General features: G+C 48.6%; 1 protein-coding gene across 4 annotated transcripts in view; it reads right to left on the bottom strand.

The window, feature by feature from the left end:
- The window catches only part of ATP9A (ATPase, class II, type 9A), a 143607-nt gene that overhangs the window by 70210 nt on the left and 53592 nt on the right, over positions 1 to 19805 (bottom strand). For all 4 annotated transcript variants that reach the window (XM_014539669.1, XM_005866221.2, XM_014539668.1 and 1 more), the window contains exons 6-13: positions 18284 to 18335; positions 16491 to 16585; positions 14503 to 14583; positions 12770 to 12845; positions 6643 to 6719; positions 4702 to 4862; positions 1441 to 1583; positions 410 to 522 (exon numbers count right to left, since the gene is read on the bottom strand). In XM_014539669.1, the coding sequence (XP_014395155.1) occupies positions 410 to 522; positions 1441 to 1583; positions 4702 to 4862; positions 6643 to 6719; positions 12770 to 12845; positions 14503 to 14583; positions 16491 to 16585; positions 18284 to 18335 (798 nt within the window). The remainder of the gene's footprint in view (positions 1 to 409; positions 523 to 1440; positions 1584 to 4701; positions 4863 to 6642; positions 6720 to 12769; positions 12846 to 14502; positions 14584 to 16490; positions 16586 to 18283; positions 18336 to 19805) is intronic.

The raw sequence follows: 19805 nt of genomic DNA, 5'->3' as shown, positions 1-19805 counted from the left end.
CCCGGCACCAGCAAGCATGACAATCCACACAGTGAACCCTCCGGACGGAAGTCTCAGTCCTCGAGAGGGAGCTGGACAGGACAGGGTGAGTCACTCGGCATTAAGAGTTACATCTCAATATAGGTGTTCATCCACGTAAAGAACCAATTGGGGTATCGGAAGGTAAAGCAACACTGGTTTGGCTCAGTGGATAGACCGTCGGCCTGTGGACTGGAGAGTCCTGGGTTCGATTCCGGTCAAGGGCATATGCCTGGGTTACTGCTCAATCCCCAGGAGGGGGCCTGCAGGAGGCAGCCGACCAATGATTTTCTCTCATCATTGATGTTTCTATCTCTCTCTCCCTCTCCCTTCCTCTCTGAAATAAATAAAAAATATATTTTTTTAAAAAGAAGGAAAGGGAAAGCGTTACCTGGGTGTAGATGCTGAAGATGTGGCTCTGCACTTCGTCCATGGAGTCGAGGCCGTAGGCCACTGTGCCCAGATGGAGCCGCTTGAAAACCATCTCATTCTGGGTAAGAGTTCCTGAAACGCAGGCAAACGAGAGCTTTTATCAGTCCGAGCAGTAATGACAGCTGCTATTTTTGAGTGTTTACTACACGTCATACACTGGTTTTAGCTCTGCCCCTGCTTTTGCTGTGCTGTTTTGCTGGCCTGGAATCCAACTCCCTTTCTTTTGAAAATGGCATCCAAGGTTTCCATGGGGAAACCACCCCCCTCGTTTCCTGGGATGGTCCACAGGGAGTGCCAATCAGGGTGCCTGTCTCACTTCACTGGCCAAGAGGGTGGCACATGACTTACACCAGTCCAATCAGATTCTATTCTGAAGGAGCCTAAACCGTCAGCAGACAGAGGCGTGGGCGGAAGATGAGTGGAGTCCGGCCACCCCAGTGGCAGACCCTACAGAGACGACCCAGGGGTCCTGATGCTGACACCTCCGGGACTTCCCCGGCTCCTCTCCTCCCCAAAACCCAGTTTCTCTGATGGAGTGAGCCACTCCGACCTCTGCAACAGATTCCCTTTCATCCCGTGGGCACTAAGAGGTGGAGAGGAAGCTTAAACCCACATCTCCCCTCTCCCAGCCCTCGCTCTTCACCACTAGGACATTGAACAGCAGAGCAGGAATCTGGGGTGTGGTTACGAGGTCAGGACTCAAAGTCAGACTGCCTGGGCTCAAAGCCTACTTCTGCCCCCATGTGCTCTGACAAGTCACTTAACTTGGGTTTCATTCGTTCACCTGCAAAAATACAAGGTTAGGATGAGGAATAACTAACTACATATAAACATGTAAACGTCCAAAACTTAAGAAGTATAGGTAGAGCTCTGCTGCTATTATCATCATCCCATCACAAATACTCAGTCTTCATCAAAAGATGAAGGAAATCAAGAGCAGCAGGAGGCTCCGGGCACCGCTCTCGCCTGCACCCTGGGCAGGAAGCTCACCTGTCTTGTCCGTGAGCAGGTAAGAGATCCTCCCCAGCTGCTCAGGGATCGTGCTGGAGCGAACCACCGTGCCCGGGATTTTTGAATCCCTTCGTATCACCCAGCTGTACACGATCTTGCCCATGTCCAGGTTCACACGCAAACTGGCCAGGAAAACAGAGCCGACGTTAACAGGATGCACGCAAGGCCCTGTGTCTCTTTTGTAAACAGCAAGGACTCCGACTACTCACCATTTGTGCCACAACATCTGGAGTCACTCCCCACAGAAGCCACTGCGGGGGCTCAATCCCCAGATACAACAGGAGTCAACACCACCATCAGATTACATGAAGCTATTCTATCATGGACCAAGGTCACTTAAAATACCGAAAGGGTAGTTGTTTTAGTCTTACTTTTTTTTTTTTTTAATTACTGGTCCTCTGAACTAACAGACTTTTGATACTCTAGTCATTTATTAAAATTGTGGTAAAATATACACAACGTTTAAACCAGTTTAAGTGGACAGTTCTGTGGCATTGAACACTTTCACACTGTTGTGCAGCACTAACACCAGCACCAGCACCAGCACCAGCACCAGCACCATCCATGCCCACCACTTTTTCATCTTCCCAAACTGAAATTCCCACCCATTAAGCAATAATCCCCCACTGCCCCTTCCCCCTGGAAACCACCATTCTACTTTCTGTTTCTAGGACTTTCTTTCTGGGCACCTCACATGAAGGGAATCATACAGTATTTTTCCTTCTGTGACTAGCTTATTTCACGCAGCACATCTTCAGGGTTCATCTATGTTGCAGCAGGTCAGAATTTCCTTGCTTTTTAAGGCTAAATAATATTCCATTGTGTGTATTCTACTCACTTTAAAATATTTTATTGCAAAAGAAAAATTTTTTAAAATCTTCAAATTCACTCATAGTCCTTTAAACTAACCAAACTGCTCACTATTTTACTGGCTACACCTGGACCGTATGAAGATTCAATTCAGTAATTTTCAATCATGTTGTAGATAGAACTTTAAAGACCACAATTTTACTTAACATTACACCACAAACACTTTTTTGCTGGAAACAAGGTAGACTTGTTATTCTTGGAAGACATTACCCAGAGCACCTTGGTGAGGGGTTCGATCCCCCTGTACTGGTCACGCTGTTGTATCACAACTACAAATTTGTCCTCAGAAAAAGACAAATTCTAGCTAGGATGATATAATTATGCAAAAGGAAAGACAATATATCAAGTGTAAAATAGAGATGAGAAGCACTAAAAGATATGGCTTACTTTAATAATTATCTACTGATTGCCCTGGCAGGGTAGCTCAGTTGGTTAGAGCGTCATCCCAATACGCCAAGGTTACGGGTTCGATCCTCAGTCAGGGCACATACAAGAATCAACCACTGGGGTACATCTACACGATGGAATACTATGCTGCTGTAAAAAAGAAAGAACTCTTAACATTAGCAACAGCATGGATGGACATGGAGAGCATTATGCTAAGCAAAATAAGCCAGTCGGAGAAAGATAAATATCACATGATCTCACTCATTTGTGGAATATAATGAACAACATAAACTGATGAACAAAAATAGATTCAGAGACAGAGAAGCATCGAACAGACAGTCAAACTTCAGAGGGAAAGTAGGGGAGGGTGTCTGTGGGTGGGGGGGAAGAGATCAACTAAAGGACTTGTATGCTTGCATATAAGCATAACCAATGAACACAGACATTAGGGGTGTGAGGGCATGTGCTAGGGGGTGGGGGTGGCCGGAGAGAGGTCAACGGGGAAAAAGGAGAAATATGCAATACTGTATGTAATACTTTAAACAATAAAGAATTTAAAAAAAGAAGAATCAACCAATGAGCCCTGGCCAGTGTAGCTCATTGGTTAGAGCGTCAGCCCATGCACCGAAGGGTCTCGGGTTTGATTCCTGGTTAAGGGCACAGGCACATAACTGGGTTGCAGGTTCAATCCCCAGCCCTGGTCAGGGAGGATGTGGGAGACAACCAATCAATGTGTCTCTCTCACATTGATGCTTCTTTCTTTCTCTCTCTTCCTCCATTCCTCCCTCCTTCACTCCCTTCCACTCTCTAAAAATCAATGGAAAAAATATCCAAATATCCTGAGGATTAACAAAACAACAAAAAGAAGAATCAACCAACTAATGCATAAACAAGTGGAATAACAAATCAATGTTTCTCTCTCTCTTCCTTTCTCTCTCTCTCTCTCTTTCTCTCTCTCTCAAATCAATCAATAAAAAACTATTATTATTTACTGATCATTTACTATGGAAAAAGTAGAAACAAATACCCAATAATAGGGCAACAGAGTAAATTGTTAAACCCAGAATATCTACTAGGGCAGTTCTAAAAAATGATGGGTTTCCAAGTATATTTGATGTGAGAAGTTACTTGCAACGCACTGCTGTTAAAAAGGGGGGGGACAGACTTTGTGTAGAGCAGAGTCTCTTTTTCCTAAAATAGGAAGCAGTCTATAAAAAGATACATCCCAAAATATTAACAGCAATTACCATTCAGTTGTGAGATTAGAAGTGACTTTTATTTTAATCTTTTGCTACTGTGAATCTTTATTTTTTTCCTACTATGATAACTTATTACTGATATCACTTTTAAACCATTTATTCAGGCTCCAAATGAGGAAAGCAGACAATTGGCATGTGCCATCCAGCTTCCATTGCTAATCAATCTCAAAATATCTCCTGCTGAGCCCAGACTCAGGCTCAGAATCCTTCTCCACACAGACACTACCAACCCTTGGAACTGGCAGATGAGATGAGCTCTAACTGCCTTCCCTATCATAGACTGGGCAAGGCAAGATCTTTTGAGCAGAAAGTCCCTTAAGAAAGGATGGATCAGCTCTGGCTGGTGTGGCTCAGTTGCTTGAGCATCATCCCGTCCACCAAGAGGTCACCTGTTCGATTCCCTGTCACAGCGCATGCCCAGGCTGTGGGTTCGTTCCCCAGTAGGGGGCGTTCAAGAGACAGCAGATTGATGTTTCTCTCACATTGATATTTCTCTCCCCCAACTTCCTCTCTCTCTAAAATCAATAAAAACCTATTTTTAAAAAATGGAAAAAAAAAAAAAGGATGGGTCCTGGAGGCATGCACCCTTCCAATGCTACCTCCACAAACCAGGGCTCACACTCCGGAGGATCCTGACTGTTCCTGGTCATCACTCAGCCAAGGGCCCAGCTGGTAAAGAGAAGAAATATCACGGCACCCAGATGCAAGCTCATTCTCTGCTCACCTGATGGGAATGATGTTGGAAAACAGGAGGAGGAAGCGGATGATCTGCAGGTACCAGCGTCCAGCGAAGTGCTGAAGGGCCACCATGACCAGTGACACCACCACCAGAGCACCAAAGAGGATCTTCGTGAGACAATTCACTTCCAGGTCAAACAGGCCAATCTGGGGACAAGGCACAAAGGGGGGCTCAGGATCAGCTGGTGCAACCCACAGCCATGAACCCCTGCACCCAGGGGGGACACTGGGACCCTTCCGCACCCACGGCTTTGGCTGAGAGCACTGGGCGCCCTGGGCTGCAGTCCAGAACAGGCATCTCAGGGACCTCGGAGAATTCTGCTTTCAGGGTTTTTCAGACTTAAGATTCAGACTTGGAAACACATACGCAGGTTATTGCTGCGCTTGGTGGGGCTGCACACTGCATGGTCTCCACCATCCTACACAGCGACCTGTAAAATGACAGTCCACACTCCCAACATCGTCCCACACACTGAGTCAGATGTGCCTGCAAGTTTGGGGCACACACCTCTGGTGGCACCTGATTTTCAGGTGCTGCATTAATTAACATTGTTTGTTTAATAATTACATATTTATTTCAGTGTATTTTTTCAATGTAACTAGCAAAACAGACCCATAACTTCACTGAAATATGCCCTAAGAGGAGACAAAAACATCAAATAAATGTCATTTCTAGTTGTAGTGGTGGGGTGAAAATGACTGGAGTTTGGGAAACAGCAATTGTTCGTGGAATTGACAAAGGAAATCATTCTGCAACATTCTAACTTAAAGACTGGAGGAGGGGTGGGGCTGGGAGGGAGGGTCACGGAGTGAAATGAGCACGAACAGAGCAGACAGCAGATCGGACCTGTCTGCCATCAGCGGAGTTTGACAGACCTGCCCCCGGGGCACAGCACACACGGGCACAGCGTGGCAGGTGCGAGGCCACTTCCCCTCCAGGAGGGGAGGCCAGGGAAGACCTGCTCAGAGGCGGGCGTAAGGGTGAGATGAGATGAGATGCGTGTGAAGGACACCGCATAACAAAGCAAACAACAGTTTGCTTTAACTTAAAAGGTTTTAAAATGCAATGTATTAAAAAATGGGAATACACCCTGTCCGGTGTGGCTCAGTGGTAGAGCGTCAGCTCACACGTTGAAGCGTCTCTGGTAGGATTCCCAGTCAAGGGCATGTACCTGGGTTGCAGGTTCGTTCCTCAGCTCTAGGTCAGGGTGCATGCGGGAGGCAATCAATCATGTGTCTCTCTCACATTGATATTTCTCTCTCTCCTCCTCCCTCCCTTCCACTCTCTAAAAATGAATGGGAAAAAATATCCTCAGGTGAGGATTAACAACAAAAAAAGAAGGGGAATTTTAAAATGTTCTGGTCATAAAAAAATTTTTTTAATTTAAAAAATAGGTGTTTAATTTTATGTATTTGTATATATATGAATAGCTACTTATGTATTATATGTATGCATATCTACATATATGTATATATACCTACAGATCTACACTAATAAAAGAGAAACATGCAAATTGGTGCCACTCCACTATGCCCACCAGCCAATCAGGATGAGTATGCAAATTAACCCAACAAAGATGGTGGTTAATTTGCACATGCAGGCGCGGAGCCTGAAGGCTCCTCCCAAGCGAAGACTGAAGACTGAAGAGGCTTGGCTTCTCCGCTGTGGCCTAAGCGAAGGCCTGGGGCCCGGGTGCCAGAGGAAAAGCGGTGCCAGCAGCCAGGGGAAGGAAGGCCTATTGCACGAATCTCTTCGTGCAATGGGCCTCTAGTATATATATATGAAAAGATAGTAGGTTTGTATAAATGAGATAATACTGTCAGGAGTTCCAGCTTTTAACTCTAGCTCCTCACCCCCAACACCAATCATCAAAGTCCATCAGGTCGAAAGGTCTGACAAGGAGACGCTTCTCGTGACTGCACACACCTTACTTCGAGGATTTGAGGTATTCATGACACTCCGGAGTTCTCTGCCCGTGTAAAGAACAACACCCACAACAGTTCCTAGAACAGAAAAACACGACACAAAGAACTGTTAGTGCGGACAGACGGGCTTACAAACACCAGAGCCTGGGCTGCCTGCGAGGACGTCTTCTAAATCCCACACCCACACGGGGAGAGTGTCAGTGTGTTCACGTCGGGGCCAGCCAACGACCCATGGCCACACTGACCAGCATAGAAGCTGATAGCCACGGGCAGCAATTTAAATTCAATTAAAATGAAATCAAATAGGCAGGGGAACCAAAATGGTGGCGCAGGCAGTGGCTAACTTTGCACCTCCCTGGAGACCCAAGAGCCAGTGCACCCAGTGGACAGCTTCAGACCATACCAGATTACAACACTACACATCCACAAGCAACACACTCAAGAGGCAGACTCAGTGAACACCACAGCCCTACTGAAACAAGTCCAGCTCCATAGGGGTGTTCCCGCACAGCAGCTCTCCCACTACAGTCGCAGCTGGTTTTCACAGCCAATAGGCCTTGGAGGTCAATTCCTCCCAGTGACACCAACAGCAATCAAGGCTCAACTACAACAAGGCTGTGCACAAAGCCCACAAAGGGACACACCTAGAGTGCCCAGCTCAGGTGACTGGGGAGGCTGAGCCACTGGGCCCTATAGGACACCTACTACACAAGGCCACCCTACCCACTCCAGGAGACATAGCAGTTACCCAATACATAGAAACAAACACAGGGAAGCAGCCAAATTTCGGAGACAAAGAAACATGTCACAAATGGAAAAAAGTGAACTACTGGATACAGAGTTCAAAACCATAGTTACAAGGTTACTCAAGGATCTTCAAGGGACTTAGTGAGACTTTCAAAGATCTTGGTAAGAATGCCAAAAACATGGACAAGGACCAGTCAGAAATTAAGCATACACTAACTGAAATAAAGAATAACTTACAGGGATTCAACAGTAGAGTAGAGGATTCTGAGAATCAAAACAACGATTTGAAATATGAGGAAGCAAAAAACACCCAATCAGAAGAGCAAAAAGAAAAAAGAATTCTAAAATATGAGATAGTATAAGGAGCCTCTGGGACAACTTCAAGCAAACCAACATTTCAATCATGGAGTTACCAGAAGGAGAAGAGAGAGAGAGCAAGAATTTGAAAACCTGTTTGAAGAAATAATGACAGAAAACTTCCCCTATCGGGTGAAAGAAATAGACTTACAAGTCCAGGAAGCACAGAGAGTCCCAAACAAGAAGAACCCAAAGCGGAACACACCAAGACACATCATAATTAAAATGCCAAGGGCTAAAGACAAAGAGAGAATCTTAAAAGCAGCAAGAGAAAAACAGTCAGTTACCTACAAGGGAGTACCCATATGACTATCAGCTGATTTCTCAACAGAAACTATGCAGGCCAGAAGGGAGTGGCAAGAAATATTCAAAGTGATGAATAGCAAGGACCTACAACCAAGATTACTCTACCCAGCAAAGCTATCATTTAGTATTGAAGGTCAGATAAAGAGCTTCACAGACAAGAAAAAGTTAAAGGAGTTCATCACCACCAAACCAGTATTAAATCAAATATTGAAGGGTATTATTTAAGAAGAGGAAGAAGAAGAAGCAAAAGAACAAAAATATGAACAATAAAGCGGCAACAAAGACATATCTATCAAAAATTAAATCTAAAAATCAAAATAAACGAATAAGAAATCTAAAGAACAGAATAAACTGGTGAATAAAGTAGAATCAGAGGCCTGGGAATGGAACAGATTGAAGATTCTCAGAGGGAAGGGGTTCAGGGGTTGGAAAGAGATTAAACAAAGATCTTATATGTATATATGCACAGACAATACGGTGGTGAAGACCCTGCCTGCGTGGCTCAGTGGCTGAGTGCACACCTATGAACCAGGAGGTCTTGGTTCAATTCCCAGTCAGGGCATATGCCTGGGTTGCAGGCTCGATCCCCAGTAAGGGGTGTGCAGGAGGCAGCCAGTCAGTGATTCTCTCCACTGGAAAAAGCAAACACCTAACCTTCTCTCCTCGGAAAAATACTGGCGGAGGAATGTACAAAAACTCAGAGACTCAAGCACAGCCTCAGGGAAAGAGCTGACCCAGATGCAGTGCGGGGCCGTGTCTCCTGGACAAAGAGTCCGGGGAGGAGGCACGGAAGTCCCTCCAGTTTAGCGCACAGTGTTCTGCACGAGGTGGTTCCTGGCAGAGAGGCTGCCAGCAGATGGCAGGCTGGGGAGCTCGCTGGCCGCTCCCAGCAGGTGGCAGGCTCCCGGGCACACAGGTGTGGCCACAGCAGATGGTGGGCAGCGGGAGCCGAGCCTGGGCTGAGCTCACTCGCTCCACGCTGGCCTCGATGTCCAAAGTCCAGGTGCATGAGGTTTCACAGGAAATGCACAGAATTCTGTTTCCTCCGCCTCTCCTATAACCCGTGTTCATATCAGGGGCTCCCCAAGGAAGGGTCCCCCACGGGCACCAGCCAACCTCAGTGCCTGATGCTGCTGAAATGGCCTTCCCCCCAATATCTCCCTGTGCTCAAGACCAAAACGGTCACCAACAGATCCGAACCGGCCTCACCGCCCAGACAGAGCGCACACGCCGGCCGCAGCGGGGCGCTGGTTTGGTCTGCAAAGCGCTTTAAGGTGTTGAATTCGCTGGCAACTTTTCATGATGGGAGCTTTCACTTAACAATGGAGACTTCTGGCTTCTCCTGGAAAACTGGAAGATCTGGTGACGCTGGGTCCACGTTCCTCATGCGACCCAGGCCTCGAACCCCGCCTCCCACGCTGTCCCCTCTGCTGTCCCTCACCCTCTGCAGCCCGCAGACCACAAATCCTCTCCATCCTGCCAGCTGGCCCCAGCCGCTTTCTCCAAGGAGCCAGGCTGCCATGGTCAGCATTTCATGAAGTTCTTCCTAACCCCGCACAGCAGTGTGGTCCCAGGTCAGACCTCACTGCGACCCCTTTGTTTTCTGTCAGCAACAAGATAAATGCTGAGCCCCAGAGAGCCAGCGTTCAGAAATGTTTACGGCAATTAGGCACCCTGTGACGCCGAGCGTGCGGTCACAGGACAAGCCCCGCCGAACAGGGGACGTTATCAAACTCGTGTGGCGAGGTGCACATGGCGTGACCTGCCCACTGGTCACACCCAGCAGGACACTGACCCATCTGCTACAGATTTGGGGGGGGGGGTTGGGGGAGACCAACAAACTGGTCCCTCACCACTGAGTCCTGGAAGAACTGAACTAGAACACCTGGGCTCTGCCACATGCAGGCCACCTTCTCTGCCAAGCCCCCCCCCTACCCTTCCCTCTTACCGCCTGGTGACTCCTCACCCAGCAGCACTGTGTTGAGTTACCATGGCAACTGCATCGATGCTGGACCCCCAGCACCTACCCTAGCAAGCTTTATTTTTATTTTTTTTTTTTAAGAGAAAGGGGAAGCCCAGACAGTGTGGCTCGGTGGTTGCGTTTCAACCAGGAGGTCATGGTTTAATTCCTGGTTAGGGCACGTGCCGGGATTGTGGGCTCTATTTCTCTCTCTCCCTCTCCCTTTCTCTCTCTGAAATCAATAAAAACATCTTTTAAAGAAAAGAGAGAGAGAGAGAGGGAAGGATGGAGAGGGAGAGGGAGAGAGAGAAACCTCAATATGAGAGCGAACATTGATCAGCCGCCTCCTGCACGCCCCCTATTGGGGATCGAGTCGCAGCCCAGGCATGTGCCCTGACGGTGAGTTGAATCGGCAACCTTTCCCTGCACAGGATGATGCCCAGCCAACTGAGCCACACCAACCAGGGGAAGCTTTGTTATTTTTTAAACTTCCAACTAATAAGAGCGGAGTGACCACGACACAGGAGTTAGATCCTAAAGGGAACACAGAGGCCACATGTCATGCGGGTAAGATTCCTCTTGGTGGCCGTTGCTTGAGTTGAGCACCAGAAGGAAACAGCTTGTGTTTCACTCCGTGTTTGCATTAGAATCAGATGCAGTGAGAAGTCAGGGAAACTGAGGCCAGCTGCAGACATGCTGGGTGCCCAGCTCCTGACTCACTCCAAAGCATACACCTGCTAAAGGGGATGGCAGGCAATGCCACTGGAGCCCTGGAACCCTGCTCTCTCTTCGAACATCACCAAGCACAAAGACATTAATTCAAACAACCGAAAAAAATGCATGTACCGACTCCACAATGCATTTCCCATGAACTGCTGTGAAATCTCTTCCCCATCTTCAAGATCCCAATTCGCCTTCCACTCTCCTCCTCCCAAGAGATGACCGCTCCAAAGCTGTGTGACCTTAGGCACGTTGCTTAACCTCTCTGAGTCTCCATTCTGTATTCCATTAAATGTCCTCGTTTTTATGACATGAAACCAAAACAAGAGAATGGCAGCAAAGCACTGTGTAAATAAAAAGTGCCTGGTAAATAAGACTATTGTTAACCTCTGAGATTAAAGTTGACAACAAGACTTTTACAACCTCACGCCCTCCACCTCAGAATTCGATGCATCTTCACCTAAACCATTTTCCTTTTTAGTGGTTTCAGAGGAAATTTCTAGAACTCTCTCTCTCCTGTTTCCTCCCCTCTCCTCTTTAACTTACATTAAACTGTAAATCCCAGGAGAGTGGAGACCAGGGTTTCCTGGCACGCCAAGCAGCACCAGGACCTAGCAATGGAGCGTGGCATGATTGAATATAGATGTTCAATCAAGGTTTGCTTCACAGGAAGAAGGAAAGCAGGAAGGAAGGAGAGATAATCACCAGAATGAAAACCAAACAGACACTGGCACAGGTACTTATCACTGAAATATTAATATTATCAAATCAAGTGCAGAATTAAACACATTGAGGTTATTAGAAGCCAAGGGGTGGCCAGGCAGTGGCTGTGCAGAATTGTAAGGACCAATTTCTCACTCCTTTAGTCATCAGGGTAACTGAGAGACAACCAGATGATGCTGCCAATCCACACAGCCAGGAGAGAAGAAACCTGGCAAGAACCCCAGGGACACAGCTCATCTCTGTGGGCAGAGACACCAGGCGGCCTGGGCTCTCACTTGTGCCAGTCCCTCCCTTCCTTTGTCACAGAGCAAGCATGTCAAACTCACGGCCCACGGGCCGCACACCTCATTTATTTGGCCCGTGTTAGCCTTTGAGTTTGACATGCTTGTCATAGAGTATCTGGATTGAGCGTCTGCTCTCCTATGAGCCACAGAGAACCAACAAGCAGAGGAAAACGGGTTGATAGGAGGTAGCTATCACTCTTGAAGAGGGGAAAGAAATGGATTCCTCCAATAATAAAGACAGAAAGTTGCCAGCAGCAGAATTACGTGTTATTAGTATAAATTATTATATACTACATACTAACAGCGGCTGGTACAATGAGTTCTGCTTCTCAAGCAAAGTGCCTGGGTTCAAGTCCCAACTCACCTTTTCCCTGCTGTGTGACCTTGGGCAAGTTACTTAACCCCACAGAGCCTGTTTCCTCATCTGCAGAATGGGGACAACACTAGCACCTACCTTCGTGGCACCTTTGGGAGGGTCAAGTGAAATGTGTGAAGGGCTCGTCATACTGCATGAGAGACGGGCGGGACCCCACAGATATCAACAGGGCTGCTGCAGGCCATGCTCAACCCCTGGGACCCCTTCTGTTCAGTTGCACCCCATGCTCAAAACTGAAAGGCACAGATTTCTGCGTCACCTTGGAGTTTTCAATATCAAGGCTCCGCCCTTTCCTGTGCACGGAGCCCCTGACCCACAGGACCAGCAGCCTCACAGACACGACCTGCAGCCGAACGTGCAGGCTGAGCCAACCTCTGGGACAGATTAGAACGTCCATCTGCAGCGGCAATTAAGGGCTATTCGCGGAGTGGGCGCTGCAGAGAGTCCGCAGGCCAGAGCGGCTTCTCTGCTCTAAGTGTCTGAGGGGCAATTAGATGCCAGCAGAATCCCCTGGAGGTGCTGGGACAAGTGGAAAACACCATTTGACCGAGGACTAATTTTCCCAACTGACAGATGATTATTCTAATTACTCAGGAGGATTTTCTTCCCTCTTCAAATTGCTACCACATTCCTGGGAGAGGGCAGGGCGCCTCACCTGAGGCGATGACGGTGCCCGCCCAGAGCGCGTTCTCGATGCTCAGGCTCTCGCTGATCGAAGGGTCGCTGTCCTCCTGCAAGAGGCCAGACAGACACACACTTATCAGCGAGGCTTCTTGTTGTTGGTTTTCATGGGGGTTCTTGTTAATCCTCACTCGAGGATATTTTTTTACATTGATTTTTAGAGAGTAAAAGAGAGGTAGGGAGAGGGAGAGAGAAAGAGAGTGAGAGAGAAATATCTATATGAGAGAGACACGTTGATTGGTTGCCTCCGGCAAGTGCTCCAACAGGGGGTGGGGATCAAATCTGCAACCCAGGTACATGCCCTTGACCGTGAATCGAACCCACAACCCTTGGGAGTGCAGGCCAATGCTCTAACCACTGAGAAATACCAGCCAGGGCTATGGAGCGAGGTTTTAAAAAAACCCACAAGACAGGTAGAGACGGGCGACCCCTGGTGAGAAGCCCACAGCTCAGCCAGGAGAGAGGGGCCACACTCATCGACTACTGTCCGTGGGGCGTCCACCCCCATGGAAATACCTGGAAAGGCTGGCTCCTGACTTGAGGACAAGCCTGGAACACGGACCGAGTGTTTTCAAGGTGAGAGCTAACAATCAAACAGGGCAGTCGTGTGGCTCATAGAAAAACAACACGAACAGTTTAATTTGGGGTCTATAACCCTCCTGTCCCAGATTCCTTAAGTAACTTAAATCCAAATTTAATTTCTATTCCGAAGAGTTGAGAAGTGACTTAAAAAGTATAACTGCCCAGCCCGGCCAGTGTGTCATCAACCTATGATTCCCGGTCAGGGCACGTGCTCAGGTTTCGGCCCGATCCCCAGTGCGGGGTGTGCAGGAGGCAGCCAATCAATGATTCCCTCGCATCATTGATGTTTCTCTCTCTCTCTCCTTCTCCCTTCCTTCTCTGAAATCAATAAAAACTTTTTTTTTTTAAGTGTAACTGCCCTGGCCAGTTTTGCTCAGTTGATAGAGCGTCAGTGGATAGAACCCCTCAGACTGGAGGGTTCCGGGTTCAAATCCAGACAAAGGCACGTACCTCAGTTGCATGCTTGATCCCCAGCCCCAGTCAGGGTGCCTACGGTGGTAGTGGGGGGGAGGCGCATGTAACCAATCAATGTCTGTCTCTCACATCGATGTTTCTATCTCTCTGTCTCTCCCCGTCCCTTCCACTCTCTCTAAAAATCAATAGGAAAATATCCTTGGGGGAGGATTAATCAAATATATGTAAACAACAGTGGTCCTGGCCAGGTGGCTCAGTCAGCTGGAGCATCATCCCATACACCACAAGGTGGTGGGCGTTCACTTCCCAGTCTGGGTGCCTATGGGAGGCAACCAATCGATGTTTCTCTCTCACATTGAGATTTGTCGCTCTACCTTCCTCTCTCTCTCCAAAATTAAAAAAATAAATAAACATATCTTTGGGTGAGGATTTAAAAAAAAGTATAACAATGGCAGGCAGGGCTTATCTAAACAATAGAGGATGTGTCTCCCGTCAGAGGGAGACAGAGTAACTTTGAGCATCAGCGTTAACATGAATTAGAACAACACGTGGCTAAACTGTCAGGCAATCCCAGCTGTTCAGAGGCTGAAGAACCTGCAGTTGTGTGGCCCCTAGATACTTCCTGACAAAGACCCTCAGATGCGTGTCTGCAGGCTCCCATCGTGAATCCAAACTCTAAGACGGGAGTCCGTGGCAAGCTGAGCTACGTACCCTGGTAAATGTTCCCACAAAATTGTGGATGTCAATGCTCGGCTCTTCCGCGTAGATATACGATCGAATCTGAAGAAGATCCTGCGAGACAGAGGTGACATTTGGAGTTAGAAAAAGGCGGCTTATGATCAGAGAGAGTTCCGGAGGCAGCCGCTCTTTTTCTAAAGCAAACAGGCCCTGAAATGATGGGGCAGGTGGGGAAAGGGCAAACCTTCCACACATTTAGGTGTCTTCACAACTCCAGGCTCTCGACTCACTCTTAAGGGGAGTCCTTCAATCATTCTGAGGGTCAGAACCGTTCTTTGCAGAAACTTTACCAGAAGGTAGAACACGCCATCCAGATAAAGTCACCCCTATTAGACCAGCCCCTCTCAGCAGGGGCGCAATGGCACCTTCTACAGATTCCCAGGGGCTCCCGGCCAGTTAGAGACTCGCAGCTCTAGAATTCCTGCTTTAAAAAGCAGTAATAATTAACAGCACCATTTAACTTGTTCTTGGCAATGGACAATCATATGTACCATGGGCACGCTTACTGTTATGCTAACTCCACAGAGACACATAACTTCTTCCTTCCTTACAGGGCGAGAAAAGGCATGGCATCAACCGATATGACCGCCAACCCAGGAAAAGCTGGCGTGTGCAGCTTAACCCTTTCAGACCACGCACGGGGCCTATGCCAGTCTCCAGGCATTTGAATTACATTCTGTGATTTTGTAACCTAGTCCACAGGCCACTTCCAACCTGTGTGACTTGTGTTTAAACTTACACTTTGGCTACCTTCTCCCTTCCTCACTCTACAAATCATGGTGTGATATAGGGAACTATAGGGCCCTGGGGAGCTTTGAGCACCTGTTGGTTACAACTGCTTAGACCACACCTTCTTAGAGAGAGTCCATGTGCTATTCCACACTGTTCTAAATGCTGTTCCACACACCGGGCATACACTGTTCATGCACTGTTCTACATGCTCCTCCACACACTGCCTATATGCCAGTGATGGCGAACCTTTTGAGCTCGGCGTGTCAGCATTTTGAAAAACCCTAACTTAAATCTGGTCCGTGTCACATATAGAAATGTTTTGATATTTGCAACCATAGTAAAACAAAGACTTATATTTTTGATATTTATTTTATATATTTAAATGCCATTTAACAAAGAAAAATCAACCAAAAAAATGAGTTCGCGTGTCACCTCTGACACACGTGTCATAGGTTCGCCATCACTGCTATATGCTGTTGCATGCACTGTTCTACATGTTCCTCCACACACTGCCTAAATGCTGTTCCATGCACTGTTCTAAATGCTGTTCCATGCACCAGGAAATCAGCAGTGAATATACCGGGCAGAACCCTACTCTCAAAGATACCGCCTTGAAGTGAGTGGCGTGGGAATGCAGGGAGAAGGTGGCCAGAAAACGCCTCTCCGTTACGAGACGGGTGTACAAGACCTAAGGATACGATGCAGGTGCCCAGCCAGCAGACAATTCCAGTCTGACTGTTCCCAGTGGAAGACACGGCCAGGACAGATGCTGGGAGGCAGACGCATGCCTGACGGGGAGGCCAGTGTGGCTGCAGCGTGGGGAGAGGGGAGGGCCCGAAGCGGAGTCAGGGCCTCCGCAGAGAGTGTACGGATGACACGGGGTTGGAAGGTGCCAGCGAGGCCTGTGGGACGGGTTCTCAGAGCTGAGAGCCTCCGGAGTTCTGAGCAGAGGAAGACATGCTTGGCCTACCTTTACTTTTACACTCTGTCCCGGTCACGGTTTCCTAAGGTTCTGCGCTCCCCTCGGAAGAGCTCCGTCCCGCATGCCGAGTCTGCATTTCGCGTGGCCACGGTACGTGGAACCAACCGGCACTCAAGGCTCCCAGGGCCCCAAAACACCCCACCAGCCACTTCACTTCTGACACCCCTGCCTGGCCCGGAGGGCGCCCGAGTTTGCAAGCTCTGCCAGGACAGTGGCCATTTGTGCCTCTGCAGGGAGAGCTACTCACGGCGGCCGTGGGGAGCCTCTGCGTGCAGGCCACCGGGAGCCGCAGCTTCCAGTCCGTCTCCCCGTCCAGCTGGTCCGTCCGCAGGAAGCAAGACCCTGTGAAGGAAGCCGGTGCCTTCTGTTCACCAGCAGCTCACGAAGCCTTTTGGTGGCCGCTCGGGGCAGCCCCCGCCCTGGTCCTTGTAAAAACAGCCAACAAATGGCCAACCACCAAAAGGGAAGAAAAATACCCCGTTTCCCACTTCCTCCTTAAGCTCTAGGGTCAGAAAGATCTGGGTGCAAATGCTCCCTCCCCCACTCACTCGCAGTGGGAGCCGGCACCAGCTTCTCCACCTTGCTAACCTCGGTGTTTCCTCACCATAAAACGGGAAGAAACACACACCTCCCAAGCTTGCTGTCGGGACTCAGTGGTGACAGAAGCCCAGCGTGGAGGCGGCCTGCGAGAGCCAGCATTCGAGTCTGTTCTGGGCAGGGGTTACAAGCACCTTCTCAGGAACCAGACCTCCTGGGTTCAAGTCCGGGCTCCGACACTCACTAGCTGCAGGTCCTTAGCCTCAGTTTCCCTTGAGTGTGAAAATGGAGATTAACAGCACCGAGCTCAGACTGTGAGAGCTAAAGCGCTGGTCCATGCCAAGCCGAGAGCGCCAGGTAGGTCGGCCGTAATCACCGACGCGCACTCTGTGTGGGCGCGTATGTGGGTCTGACGTGCAAGTCCAAGCCACAGATCGGCCGTGTCCCTCATCAGACAGAGAGTGCGCGGAACTCGCCAGCGCTGCAGCGAAGGCTCCTGGGAACTTCCTATCTTTTGGGGGGGGGGTGTTTTAGAAAGGGAGAGCCCTTCAGGGAACCTAATCCCCAACACTCATGGACCAGGACACAGAACCGATTTGAGGACAAAGCCACAATTTTTAAAAGAAGGCTGCTTTCATCATGCCTTCCACCCCCCTCTCTGCATTACTTCATATATTATTAGTGTAAGATTTCACCCGTGCTTTTATTCAATTTGTAATAAAATCGGCTGCAGGAACCTCAAAGGAATACAAGTGCGAATCTTTCCGGGGGTTCAAAGATCTCTGATTGTGCCTGATAGGCCAGAGAGAAACAGCCTTGTTTCCTCAGAGCAGCTTAAATATCAAAAATAAAGGGAAAGGAGACGTGAGCCAACGGACGGGGCGGGCAGGCGGTGGCAGCCACGCGGGGAGACCGCAGTGAGAGGGGCTTGGAAAGGCGGGAGCGGTACTCAACCCCAATGGGCTGGAACAACAGACAAACTGACGGGCAAGGGTGGACCTGGCCCCGCCACTCACCACTCATGACTCAGGGCCCAAAGGGACACCTACCTCTCTCCCGGGCCCCACTGCCCGCCTCATCACACACCTCCTGGTATTTTCTCAGAAGAGAGGGAATTTCTGTTTGTCAGACACTCTTCCTCCTCCCGCCAACGCCTGAAGCTGAGCCTCACACAGCCCAGGGAGGGAAAGCAGCACATGCGAGCATGCCTGCATGTGTGTGCATGTGTGTGCGTGTGTGTGTGTGTGCGCGTGTACATATGAGACTTCACCAGCGGAGACTCAGCAGGGGTCCAACTAGCAGTATTTTTGTAATGATCACAATCTATTGCCCTGCGAGCACCGAAAACATTGTTTTAGGATTGCTCCATTAAAAGGGCTGTTTGGATTCACCTCCGTGACTCTGAAATGATCATCTACTTCAGTTACATTTTCGAATGATTACTTTGCCAAATTGCCACTGAAAGGTTAATGGTTATTTTCCAAATCGATCCCAGCTGTTTACCGTTCTTTTCTGATGTCCTCAGGAAGATCATGTCAGCAGGCACCCGCTGGTTCTGTTACGAAAAGAAGGGCTGTTACTGTGGGCCATCCCAGGTGGGTTTCCGCCTCCCCTACCCCCCGCCCCTTGGTGGCGGGGAGCCATCGAAACCCACGGCGTCTTTTCAGTGTCTGCCTTTGTCCAAGACAGACGGGGTGGGGGGCGGGGGCGGTATTTTGTTCTGAATCTGAAAACCTTTGCACGCTGCTGTGACGTGCCTAATGCCCTGTTGAAATCACATCTCAGAAAGAGAGCTTCTAACTTCCTGGCGAATCCAACCATTACCTCCCGAAACTCCAGCAAGGGACGCCGGCCTCACGCCCACGACCCTCGCTGACTTTAGTCCAGGCTGTCTGCTGAAAGGAAAGATAGGCGCCCCCTGCTCACACTCTCCGCTTCTACCCCTTTCCCGGCTGGAGGTTTGGCTTCCAGTGGGATTCTAATAAGGAAGTCAAGTCACAGGAAGGAACAAAAGCCGTTCTCAAAAGGAGAGCGAGAAGCCGACAGCAGCCTCTTTTAATTGTGAACAGAGAGGACTGTGCAGAGCAGCACAGGGGGTGTGGCTCCTCCGCGCTGCCGCCCAGAAGGGCTTCACTTTCCCGCAAATCAGCTCGGAGTTGTTGGGTTTAATCCTTTTAAAAGAGCACAGTTCACTTCCTACAGAACCCAGTCCAGACACACTCCTTTCAAATCAAATATTATCCCGAGACTGTCCAGAACCAGCCTCAAAATCCAATGCCTTCCAAATAACACAGTAAGAAGAGATGTGAGTATCCGCTGAAGTAAGGAGCAAATCAGCAGTGCTATTTTTAAAAATGTGTTTTTTGCCTTTTTACTGTTCTCATAGTAACCTCTACTCCCCATAAAATGATTGAAAAGCATGATGTTTAAGTCAAAAAATGCAAGCTAAGGCCTGGCCGATGCGGCTCAGTTGGTTGGGCAATGTCCCGGGAACCAAAAAGTTACCGGTTCGATTCCTGGTCAGGCCACATGGCCGGTTTGCAGGCTTGATCCCCAGTAAAGGGTTTGTGGTCTCGATCCCCAGTAGGGGGTTTGCGGTCTCGATCCCCAGTAGGGGGCTTGCAGGAAGCAGTCGATCAATGATTCTCTCTCTCCCTACCCCTTCCTCTCTAAAAATCAATAAAATATAGACATATATTTAATTATTTTAAATGCAAGCTAAAATTGCTCAAAAGGTAAATGACAAACATGTGTATGTAGTTAATAGACTTCTAAGAAAGACTTCATGGTAAGTAAAAAAATTTTTAAAAAGACCCCAAAAAGAACAACAAACACATCAAACAGGAAATCAAAACTTATGTAGGACTTCTAGCTAACTGACACATGTAAACTTGAAAAAATACTTTGTGCTTCTCAGGAAAGAGAGAGACTTTTCTCCCCAGCAGAGCTGCTGGATGGAACTGCAAACAGCGAACATTCGATCAGAGCCACCGACTGCACGCCAGCATCGTGATGTGAGAGCAGG

Source organism: Myotis brandtii, unplaced genomic scaffold (assembly GCF_000412655.1).
Source record: "Myotis brandtii unplaced genomic scaffold, ASM41265v1 scaffold225, whole genome shotgun sequence".
Classification (NCBI taxonomy): domain Eukaryota; kingdom Metazoa; phylum Chordata; class Mammalia; order Chiroptera; family Vespertilionidae; genus Myotis; species Myotis brandtii.
This window is presented reverse-complemented; position numbering and strand designations above follow the sequence as displayed.